The sequence below is a fragment of the Petaurus breviceps genome, unplaced genomic scaffold (genome assembly GCF_028583685.1).
Source record: "Petaurus breviceps papuanus isolate PSGF00001 unplaced genomic scaffold, PetGlider_PUasm1.0 90784, whole genome shotgun sequence".
Taxonomy (NCBI): Eukaryota; Metazoa; Chordata; class Mammalia; order Diprotodontia; family Petauridae; genus Petaurus; species Petaurus breviceps.
The window spans coordinates 9,173,683-9,186,004 of NW_027187345.1; the positions used below are offsets into that span (position 1 = coordinate 9,173,683).

A 12,322-nucleotide genomic window follows, 5' to 3' on the forward strand; every position below is an offset into this window, starting at 1 on the left:
TGTGTGTGTGTGTGTGTGTGTGTGTGTGTGTGTGTGTGTGTGTGTGTGTGTTAAGTGTCTGAGGCCAGATCCGAACTCAGATTCTCCTGACTCCAGGGCCGGCACTCTACTTGCTGTGCCACCTAGCCGCCCCTATTATTACTTTTAATATGGAAAGAGGGAAGGAGTTTGTAGAAAGCACTCTTTTTCCCATAGTCAACACTTGAAGGATTTCAAAAGGTATACTATTTTGCTTAAACTGGGGTATAAATAAATGGTGATTTTGAAGGCTCTAATACAATCAACTTTCTCTAATCAATAAATCTGAATTCTACTGTAAATTAAAGGTGTTTCCCTAACTAAGCAATGTCATGAAAAACATAACTGTTTCTGAAATTATGATAGACAGGAGTAACAGTAGAAAAGAGTAGTATTATGATAGAACAAGGCACATGATTGCATTAGGTGTCATAGTGACATGATGGAGAGAGGACTGGACTCAGGGTTGGGGAGACCTGAATTCAAATCCTATTTTAGACTTGTACTAGCTGTGTGAAAATGAATGAGGCTAAAAAGAAAAACATAATGGATAAGAATGGAAGAGATTAAAGACTTGAGAAATAGAGAATTTATTTTGTTTTTTCAAGAGATATGAAAACATTGCTATTTCATCACTGGCACTAACATCACTAAAGTGGCATTGACCTACCTTGGATATAGCTCCATAAGGTCCAACCTCAAATGCAAGACCTGCATTCAAGAGAAACAGTGTACAATGCCAGGAATAGTCAGCACTGAAGGTGAAGAACTAAAGCTATAAACAACTACAGATACTATTTAGTCCTATAATAATGTATACTATTAATTTACATTTGAAAAATATAAATCCAGGAGTTCTTCCTTTCTTTCTTTTGAATTATGAAATTGTGGAAATAATCCAGTGGTACTCACCTATGAAGGTCTCACCCCTTATTCGGGTTACTCCACTCTTTAGGGAGAAGTCATTTACATATATCTGCCCATTCTCATAAAATATATTAAGAAAAACCTTAAAATAAAACACAAAGTTTGCATGAATTCCAATGATGATGGCAAAAATTTTATACTAAAAAAAGAACTAAGTGTGAGTGAGATCAAAAGACTAACTAATAGAGAAACAAGTATAATTCAGACAAATAGCAAATTCTATGAAAAGAATATAGAAAAGAGGACAAACCTGTTTCTCATGGAGCTCCCCATCATCTTCCAGGGTAGTTACATTGATTTTGATATTGTCCTGCAAGTAACAATGACATTACTATAGTAGTAGGTAAAAGAGTTTGGAAAAATCTGAACACCCCCAAAATCTGAACCGGTGACTCCTCTGGTATGGGAAACCCTGGATCTGTATTTGGAAGCAGACTCTGTGTCCCAAAGCTGCTTACAAACACACCTAGATTAACGCTTTTTAAATCTTCAATCAATATAAATTCTGGTCCTTCAATCTTTTTGGCTGCTCCTCTGGCTCTTTTCCTGGATCTTCATTCAGCCTACTATTAGGGGGTAGCCGCCAAGGCCCTGTCCTAGGCTCTCTTTTCTTCTTTCTCTAAACTACACTATCTCACTTGGTGCTCTCATCAGCTCTCCCAGGCTCAACTGTCATTTCTATGCAAATGATTATCAGACATCTCTTCAGGCCTAATCTCCAAACCTGCCTTACCAATTTCCTTTTGGTCATTTCAAATTGAATATCCTGAACACATCTTAAATGCAAAACATCCAAAACTGAACTCATTTTCTTTCCCCCCAAACTCTCCCTTCTTCCTAATTTTCCTATTATTGTTAAGCATACCACTATCCTCCCAGTTACCCAGACTCAAAACCTAGGTGGTGGGGCAGCTAAGTGGCCCGGTGAATGGTGCACAGGCCCTGGAGTCAGGAGGACCTGAGTTCAAATGGGCAAGTCACTTAACCCCAATTGCCCTGCCTTCCCTCCTCCAAAAAGCAAAAAACAAAAAAACAACCAAAAACAAAACAACCCCCCCCTCAAAAAAAAACCCCCTAGGTGGCATTCTGGATATTTTAGTTATCACCCCCACCCCCTTGCCATATCTAATCTGTTGCCAAAGGCCTATCAATTTTACCTTAGTGACATCTCTCATATATACCTCCTTCTCTACTGTGACACTGCCACCACCCTGTTATAGGCCCTTATCTCACATTTGGACTTTTACTATATATCCTGATGGCTGATCTGCCACCCACATGTCTCTCCTCACTCCAGTCCATTTTCTTTTTTCTTTTTTTTATTTTTTAAGCAATCAGGGTTAAGTAACTTGCTCAAGGTTACACGGCCAGTCATTTCTGGGTGTGGTGCTGAGTGTCTGAGCCCGGGATTTGATCTCCAGGTCGTCCCAACACTGGAGCCGGTGCTCTTACTCGCTGAGCCACCTGGCCACCCCTAAACAATTGGGGTTAAGTAACTTGCTCAAGGTTACACAGCCAGGTGTTTCTGGGTGGGTGCTAAGTGTCTGAGCCTGGGATTCGATCTCCAGGTCGTTCTGACACTGGAGCCGGTGCTCTTAGTCGCTGTGCTACCTGGCCGCCCCATCCAGTCCATTTTCTACTCAGCTGCCAAAATGATCTTCCTAAAGAATAGGTCTGATCATGTCAACTCTCTTCCCAATACACTGTCCTAGTCAATCCCTGTTTTCTGCAGGATTAAATAGGAGCTCAAAGCTCTTTATAATCTGGCTCCCACTGACCATTCCAGTCTTGTTATAGCCTATAGTCTGTAATCCAGTATCTCTGGCCTCCTTGCTGTTCCTTGAATATCTGACGTTGCACCTTCATTGGTTGACCCCGTGCCTAGAATGTTCTCCCTCCCTCCCGCCTCCTGGCCTCCTTCAGCTACCATCTAGAATCCCACCGTGGGGAAATGAAGGCCTCCCTGACCCCCTGAACACTGGTGCCTCGCTCCTGATGATAAGGATGGTCTCCAGTGCACCTGTCTTACTTGGCCATAGCTGTCTGCATGCTGTGTCCCAGTTAGACTGAGAGCTTTGAGACTGGAGACTGTTTTTTTTGCCTTTCTTTGTATTCCCATCGCTTAACATAGTGCTGACACACAGTAGGCACTTCATAAATGTCTACTGACTGGCACTTAGTAGGTATATCGACTGGCACTCAGAAAGCACATAAGAAATACTCGTTTGCAAACTTGTTGACCTACTGATTTACTAGTTGCCTATAACAAAAGTTTTAGAAAACTGTCTGTAGTACTGGAGGTGTTGTCTGGTTTTTATTTTATTTTTGTTTTGTTTTTTGTTTTTTTAATGGCCTCACTTTCCTACACAGCAGAATACATTGCAGTAAGAAAAATAAATAAATAATTAGTATACAGACTGAACTGACTACATAGAGATGTACTCTTTTCTCCACCACAGTTATATACAGGCAAAAAGTCAAATTTCTTGCCAAAACAGAAGGAGCATTTCTCCCAAACTCTTCCCTTTTATTTTTGCCTTGATCAACAAGGGATTTCTGAAAGGGATTCTAGAAATGAGTCTGGGTCAGTTGCAGAGCTAGTTCAAGTTTAGGTTGTGTTTTGGAGAAGGCCTATACCAAAACTTTGGTCATGCCCTAGGACAGGGGTTGGGAACCTGGGGCCTTGAGGCTACCTGTGGCCATCTAGGTCCTCAAGGGCAGCTCTATGACAGAATCCAAACTTCAAGTTTGGTACACAGTAGGTGCTTCATAAAATGTATATTGACTTCAAGTTTCCCCACCCCTGTCCTAGAGTATACCCAATCCTTGGGGCAGTCCTGAAAATTCTTAAGACCGAGATAGTCCTGATACTGATAAAAAACACAGATCCCCTTAGAAAAAGCCTAAGAAAAAGCAATTCAGCTTGAAAGGCTGACATGAAAATAAACATATCCAGATCTGATACCCAAGTAGATGTTAGTTTCCTTCTTGCAGAGGGCATCTGGTTCTCACTTGGGCCTCAGATTTAGACGAGAGTATGCCAAGAGAGAAACTATCTCAGTCTATAAAGAATTTTCACGGGGGCAGCTAGGCATCACCGTGAATTGCATCAGCTCTGGAGTCAGGAGGACCTGAGCTCAAATGCAGCCTCAGACACTTAACACTTACTAGCGGTTTGACCTTGGGCAAGTCACTTAACCCCAACTGCCCTGCAGTCCTCCCTCCAAATAGCAAAAAAAAAAAAAAAGCATTTTCAGGACCATCCATGGGGTTTTCTTGGCAAAGATACTGGAATAGGTTTGTCCTTTCTTTCTCCAATATAAAATTTACTTTGTATATATTTGTTTGCACATTGTCTCCCCCATTCGATTGTAAGCTTCTTAGGACCTACTTGCTAACCCCCACAGTTCCCCTTTTAGACCTCTTTTCACCCTGAGCTGTTTCCCATCTGTCATAGCTACCACATTCCTCTCCTTTTCCCTTCTCAAATGACTTGCTCAGATCTATCTCATCAGAGCCTTAGGCTGGAGTGGTCAGAGATCTGGTGAGATCCCATGTTTAGGGTGTCCTCAGAAGGTATCCCTTTACTGTGGATTCTGGTTTTCTTGGCAACGGGCATGGCGGAAAAAACAATGGAAGTGGAGTTTGAGGATGGGATATTGAATATTCATTCTGCTCTTTCATATCTGTATAGCTTTGGCTAAGCTATTTAGTTCTGCTGGGCCTCACTTTCCTCATTTATAAAATGGAAACATGGGACTGGACCAGGGGTGAGGAACTTTTGGCCTTGAAGTCATATGTGGCCCTCTAGGTTCTCAAGTGCAGCCTTTGACTGAACATCTGTTCTGTGCTAGGCCATCTGGGCCCTTTGACGGAATATCTTGAAAGAACATTTGTTCTGTGAAATTTGGATTCAGTCAGTGTCCAATTTGAGGACACAGAGGACCACATGTGGCCTCTAGGCAGCAGATTTATTCCCCACCCCCGAATTAGAGGATAGCTCAAATGCTGTTCTTCTCTATTCATTTTCAATGCCCTCTTGATTTTCTCAATGCAATGAGTCCAGATTGAGTGCAAGACTACTCCAAAGGAAAAATGATAGAATTACATATATTATGAGGAACATAATGAAGTCAGATTTCTTTCAACTGCCTCCCTTCTGACGACCCAATTATTTTAAGGTTAAAGGTACATTCCTTTAAGTATCACATCTAAAAAAAAAAAACACTCCCCCCAGATAACTTCTCCTATGAATAAAATCAAGGTTTATAGAACACAATCCAGTAAATCTGTGAACAACACTATGTTCTCTCAAAAAATGTGACAGCTTTTTCCCCCCTCTTCAAATCCAAAAGATTTACTAATAGTGGCATCACAAATCCTAGAGTAAACAAATTACTTAGATCCCAGCAGTCTGATTCACCATCTGGGCAATAAGAAATGAAATTTCAAGTCCAGATCTGAACTTTTCTAAAATGGGGGTGGGGAAAGGAAGGTATGGAGATCTTGCAATAACCAGAAATGATGAAACCTCAAGAACTCAAAGCACTGTGAACTTAAGGCCAGCAATCAAAATGAAATTATCTCAAATTACTTTAGGAGACACAAATGCTTCTAATCACTCTGTGTGGTGACTTCCTGGACTGCCCAAGCAGAACTGAAACAGACTGTCTCTGTTGTTTTCTTCCTTCTCCAGACTGGTAAATGATGTCTTATCACAAATGGTAAAAGTTGAAATGTTTAAGGGCAGGTACTCTGTACTATGTCAACTACTAAATTTATGTTTACCAGGTTCGGACACACCTGTTTCCTGAGGTTCTGCTGACCTTGGACTCTTGAGACCTGCCCTGAAAAAGTCTACCAGGATGATGTTTTCCTTTTTGAAATCTTCCTTCTTTTACCCTTGCCACCCTAATTCCTATCAGGCACCAGGCAATGGGTTTAGACTTAATCCGGCATAGGAAAAGGAAGGAAGCAAACAGTGTTAGGGAAAGAAAGCCTAATTTGGGATTTTCCCCATTTTCCAGCCTTTTCCAGAGCTGGCGATGCAACATGGGTGGGATCCTGCACCTCAACACCCTCTGAGTTGAACATTTGTTATCTCTCTCCCTTGCCAGGAATGAAGCTGCCAGTAATTAGACAGCGGAGGAATGCTCCGATAAGGCAACCTTTAGATTTCCTAACCTGATAAACACTGAACCTTCCAATAGCCAGCGCCCCGGCTCTGCCCCCAGAAGGCCCCATTATGAAATATTAAGGGGACTGAGGTTTAGACTGGGGTTTAAGGTAGAAAACCCCATCAGGAGTGTGAAGCGAAGCGGCTCCAGGTAGAAACTGGTTAACAGGGTAAACTTAGGCAACCGGAAATCGTCCTTTTTCTGCCCGTCCTCCCTCTCCCCTCCTCATTAGCTCTACCTCCCTAAACTCTTCACCCCCGGCCCTTGCCCGCTGCCCCCCGTCCCCAAGCAGGAGCTGCTCGGGAGCTCCGCTCGTCCTGCGCTTCTGCTTCTCCTCTCCTCTCCCTCGGCGCGGGCTCGAGCTCCTGGTCACCCAGCAGCCCCAGCAGAGTCCGTCACCGCCCGCTGTGCCCAGAGGACGGCCCCGAGGATGCCCCCGCGCTCCCTGCGCCCGGACCCCTGCCCCAACGCCCGGCTCCTGGCCGAGCCGCCCGCGCCCGCTCGCTACCTGGGTGAAGGAAGCAGCTGGAGGCGGCTCGGCAGCGCGGGCCAGCAGCCGCCCGGGAGCCGGGAGCCAGGGGAGCAGCAGCAGCAGCAGCAAGCGGAGAGAGGCGGACTGCGGGGCTCCCTCCATCTTGGTAGACGGAGCTGGCGGCAGCAGAGGCGGGGGGGAGGAGCCAGCCCCGGGCGCTGGGCGGGGAGGAGCGGCCGGCCAGCCCGGGAAAGACCCGGGCTCTGGCTTCACGCACTCCGGTCCAGGGACTTCGTCTTCGGAAGTAGAGGACTCTAGTATGGAGCTTGTGTCTAGATAAAACGAGTGTGCCGCAATCCAGGTGAAACACCGATTGAGACAATTAGAAACGTCTTAAAAGGATACAATCATGCATTGACAAGCAATTAAGTATCGCTTGTTCATGCTCTGAGTGAGAGATTTCATTTTCATTGAGAAAACGGATTTAAAACATGTTCTCTCCTAACTCGAGGAGAAAGCGCTTATGAGGGGGCTGCCCTTAAAAACTGGCTACTTCATAAATCCTACCAAACATTTAAAGAAATGTCCATTCTAATACTACACAAACAGCAGGAAGGATGAAATCCTGCTAAATCCCTTCTATGATTCAAATATGGGCTTGATATATAAAGCAGGGAGAGTCAATACAGAAAGAAAACTGTAGAGCAAAAATGATTGTTGATGCAAAATTTTTGAAAAAAAATTTTAATCTTAAAAAAGCAAAGAGACTTCAGCAATAAATATATCATAAATATTATACACTATGACCAGGTTGGTTCATTCACGGTACAGGTGCTATGATCCAAAATGTTTCTAGGTGGTATCAGTCCTCACCAATAGTTTGAGCCCTGGTTGACGTGGAAGCTGGGATTCCAGGTGGGCCAGTGCTGCCAGCCGCCTTAACAAGGAAGTCTAACCCACAGAAACCAGGGTGCCTAGGACTTGGGATTCAAGGGACTCAGAACCGAACTGTGCCATATAGGAACCAAGCTAAGCTATGAACCTAATTCCCTTATCCTCCCCAGAGTGAAGGGGTGCAAAGGGGATTGGGAATTATGTTTCCCATATGTTGAGGGTATAAGTGTGTATATTTGTGATAATACCTTCTGCAGTAAATATTTCTGGGTAAAGGTTAATCAGACTATTAATAGCTAATGGAATTGGGGTGCAGGGTACTATCCACTTACAATTTAGGGGACACTATTGGTGGAGGCTGGAACCATTTGCGGAGAGTCCAATGGCCTTAAAGGTACCAGAGAACCCTGGAGGAAGAATGAAAGGTTACATACCTGATCTTCAGGCAATGGGGCACAGAGTGCTCTGTGTTTGTAATAGGTAGATTAATTCACTGTTGGTTGAGATGAGTTGCAGATATTCTAGAAAGCAATTTGGAACTTTAGGGGTTATTAAACTGTGCATACTCTAAGATCCAGGAATAAAATGACTAGGGCTATACATATATATATATATATCCCAAAGAGATCAAAGAAAGAGGAAAAGGACCAATATGTACAACAAGGTTTATAGCAACTCATTTTGTGGTGTCAGAATTGGAAATAGGCGATGCCCTTGGAAGAGGGGAAACCTCGGAAGACTTATATGAACTAATGCAAAGTGAAATGAGGAAACAATTTTGAAAGATGTAAGAACTCTGATCAACACAATGACAAATTCAGAGATACCCTTGATATTCAGAGTGCAGATTGAGGTGTGTGTGTGCGTGTGTGTGTGTGTGTGTGTGTGTGTGTATGAATGTGTATGTATATATATTAGACATGGCCAGTGCAGGAATGTTTTGCTTGATTACACATTATAAGCAGGGATATTGTTTTTCTTTCTCATTGGAAGGTAGGAGTAAGAGGTGGATCATTATGAAAATAAAATTTAATTTAAAAAACTATATCTGCTTCAAATTTTGGTCATCTCATATATTATTTTGCAGAGTGGATTACAGAGAAGAATCTAGGTGAAGAGAGCTATTTGTTAAGAATTTGATTCTGGGGGCGGCTAGATGGCTTAGTGAATAGAGTACCAGCCCTGGAGTCAGGAGGACCTGAGTTCAAATACGGCCTCAGACATTTAGCACAAAAACTAGCTGTGTGACCTTGAGCAAGTCACTTAACCCCAATTGCCCTCCAAAAAAAAAGCAAAAAAAATTTAATTTGATTCCATTCTCTTTCTAGACTGACTTCTCATTACTTATGCACTCTGTAGTTGTAGCCAAACTGGTTTATTCATTTGCTTCTCATACACATTCTACCTCCCACCTCCTATCTCCACGTCTCTGCACAAACTAACTCCCATGCCTCCCCCTCTAACTTTTGAAATCCCTTCAAGGCTCAGCTTATGGGCCTCTTCCATTGAAGATCCTTTCTGATCTCCCTAGCTGTTAATGCTCTCTCCAAGTCTCCAAATTACTTTGTATTTGCTTTGTATGTATTTTGAAGTTATCTACATATGTTTAATTTTACCCCAATTAGTAGTTAAACTCCTTGAAATTGGGACCTCTTTCATTTTTTTTTTTTTTGCTTTTTGGAGGGCAATTGGGGTTTAAATGGCTTGCCCAAGGTCACACAGCTAGTTTTTGTGTTATGTCTGAGGCTGCATTTGAACTCAGGTCCTCCTGACTCCAGGGCCAGTGCTCTATTCACTGTGCCACCTAGCCGCCTCAACCTCTTTCATTTTTGATCGTGGTATCCTGTGTCTACTCAAACATGTAGCATATAGTAGGTACTTAGTGCTTATTAAATTGACTTAGTGCTTATTAAATTGACGTAACTGGTTCTGGTCTGTAGATACATTGGTCTATTAAAAATTTTTTTCCTCAGCTGAAATATGTTATTGCTTTATTGATGAAAAATCTTGGAAATTTCAGGTTTGAAACAAACTCCAAATGTGCAACAATGTGCTCAATGTGCTCAAATGGCCCACATTTAATCTCAAGGGTGACCATTAAAGATAAATTTGCTTTTGGTTTACTGTTCCAAACCAGAGTTTACTCTGGGAAATCTCTAGCAGAGGTGTCCAATTTTCCACAAATGTGGGAAACAGAGTCTCTAAACCCTATATAGGTACTCAAGGTGACAAATGTATATCATGTACAGAATAGTGTTTACTGCAGCCTACAGAAAATATATGTAACTGGGGTCTGCCACATGTGTAGACCCCATCACCTTGCTTAAACAATGCAACTTCCATATCTGGAGAAGATAGCAGATATGCTTCTGAGGAAGTTATAATGACTGTAAAGGAAGTGCCTTAGAGAGGCACAGAGGTTCCCAAACTTATTTGGCCTACTTCCCCCTTTAAACAAAAGATTACTCAGTGCCCCCCCTGGAAATCTACTTTCTTGAACCCTTTAATGGTTTGGGTTTTTTTTGAAATTTGCATCATTTCAAAAAAAAAGAAAAAATTTTTAAAATGACATCTTAAATTTAATAATTTATTGTAAATTTAGTTTTTTCCTGCATTGAAATTTTGATGATGCAATATTGATTGCATCATGTAACTGTATAGTATCATATTGTAAACAAGTCATTATGTGCACATATTCTTGCCAATGTATGCTCGACTTCCCAAAAATGTGCCACATGTTAACCTGCCAACACTTGCTTATAAAGACCTGTCAACAGACTTGAACACTGATTGGTTACAACTTACATTTTGTGTGTTTCTTTGGAAAATAGTGTAATCACTATAACTTTAATTCTGTTACACAACAGATGAAACATGTATGAATAGTTTTTTTTCAAAATTTTCTTTTCTTCTTTCCTCATACTTTCACCACCCTGTTATTTTTATTCAATGCCCCCCAGTTGCACCTGAAGCTACTACCACCCCCTCCTCCCATCATTCCAGTACTCCCATGCCTGGGAGTGGCCCATTTTGGGAACCTATAGGTTATATAGCATGCACAGATATTCTGTAACTGGTTCTGGTCTGTAAATATACAGTTGGGAGGAGCATTTTTTCCAATGGCTACGTAACTGGAACTGGGGGTATCTTCAAAAAGACCTGAGTCAGTTTCAATGAGACCTTTTCATTCAATGACTTCCTTCACAGTAGCTAGTGAGAGACTACTATAAAGGGGAACATCAAGGAGCCTTTTCCCCTCCAAGGCCATAGGGCCTGTTGAAAAGTCCCCATTCCTTATCTTCTGAAATTGTTCTTTTCCCTTTGAGGTGAAGGACATTGAATCCTCTGACATTGTGAATTCAAAAGGTCCAGAGGGAACTCTAGCCTCCTGGTGTTCCAGCGTCTTAATGCCAGAGCCATTGCAGCACTGAGTGACATTCAGGACATCAGCCTAGTGGTAGCTGAGACAAGGGTTCATCCAACAGAGAAGATGCTTTTGGTTGTGACATTGGTGGAACCAATACTAGGAAGGAACCAAGCTAAGTTATTAGCCTATTTATAGAGATCACGTCTCTAAAGTGGTAGTAGTGGGTAATATTTGTCCTTAGTATATCTTTGAAGCAAATATCTATCACCAAGGCAATATTCACAGCACTGAACAGTGACTATGAATATGCTGGCATGGTTCTGAATCACAAAATATAACTGACTCTCCATACAGAAGACAGAAGTAAAATATTTATTCAGACACTAGAAAGCTAAATCCCAACATCAGAAAGCCAAATCCCAACACCAGAAAACCGAATCTATCATAGCAACAAAGAAATTAACACACCTTATCACTGCAGGAATCAACACCATGCCAAAGCCTTCCCCCTGCTTCCCTGAGCTTTCCCACAAACACTCACAAGCCTAGCTATCTCCTTACCTGTGTCCTCTCTCCCCCTCTGCTGGAATTGCTCTGACTGCCAGCTTCCTCTCAGCTCTGCTCCAGCTTTCCTGCTCCACCCATTCAACAAACTCCTCCCACCACAGTCTCCATGTGATTACATTCAGCCTATTAAGGGGTAGGGAAGATCTTCAAATTCCCATTCCCATTACAATATCCCTTTGTAAAAGCTAATTAATGTTAGATAGTTAAAGGGCACTAGAGCTGCTAGCTGCTGACCCCAGTGGGGAAATCTAGCTAGTGGGAGCTTGAGCTCAGAGAGAAACAGGTAGAGTGTATATGTTACATATGGACTCATAAACAGATACAGAAAATACACAAAACTTGTACAATAGCACATAAGGAATCATTACAAATCTTCTTTTATTTTGGATTCTACTTTTCTTACAGTCTTTCTAACTCATTGGTACCATGTGGTTTAAACTCCCTTAAAAGGGAATTGAACATGGTTGGAATTGCCAAGAGGGCATGCCCTGACATTCTGATAAATCCCTAGCTCTTTCACAGGGTTCTATAGAGTCCTATCAGATTCATAGTACCACCATGTGGTTTGTACTCTTTTCATCAAAAGTGCTTTAATATCCTCTACTACTTAAAGATTCCCTTTTCCCCTCACACTCAGTTTTACAATGTGAGTTATTCTGGTTTGTTTGTCTTTTGGAATATTGTATTCCTAGATCTTCTCTCATCTAGAGTAGTAACTGTCAAGTCTTCTGGGATCCTGTCTGTGGTCCCTTAGTATGTGAACTGCTTCTTCCTAGATGCTTGCACTATTTTTTTCTGATGCCCCTTTTGTGGGTAGCATAATTTCTATCTAACTAGAGGTTTGATGTGTACTTAGATTTATCCAGTTTGACTTTTATGATATATGCCTTCACTCAGTTG

The 12,322-nt window shown here is 42.1% G+C and overlaps 1 protein-coding gene across 1 annotated transcript in view; it reads right to left on the minus strand.

Moving 5' to 3' along the window:
- The window catches only part of GINM1 (glycosylated integral membrane protein 1), a 23,488-nt gene extending 16,681 nt beyond the window's left edge, over positions 1 to 6,807 (minus strand). Inside the window, exons 1-3 of the mRNA XM_069069711.1 lie at positions 6,631 to 6,807; positions 1,196 to 1,255; positions 931 to 1,027 (exon numbers count right to left, since the gene is read on the minus strand). Coding sequence (XP_068925812.1) covers positions 931 to 1,027; positions 1,196 to 1,255; positions 6,631 to 6,756 — 283 coding nt within the window. The 5' untranslated portion in view covers positions 6,757 to 6,807. The remainder of the gene's footprint in view (positions 1 to 930; positions 1,028 to 1,195; positions 1,256 to 6,630) is intronic.
- Between the last annotated feature and the right edge of the window lie 5,515 nt (positions 6,808 to 12,322).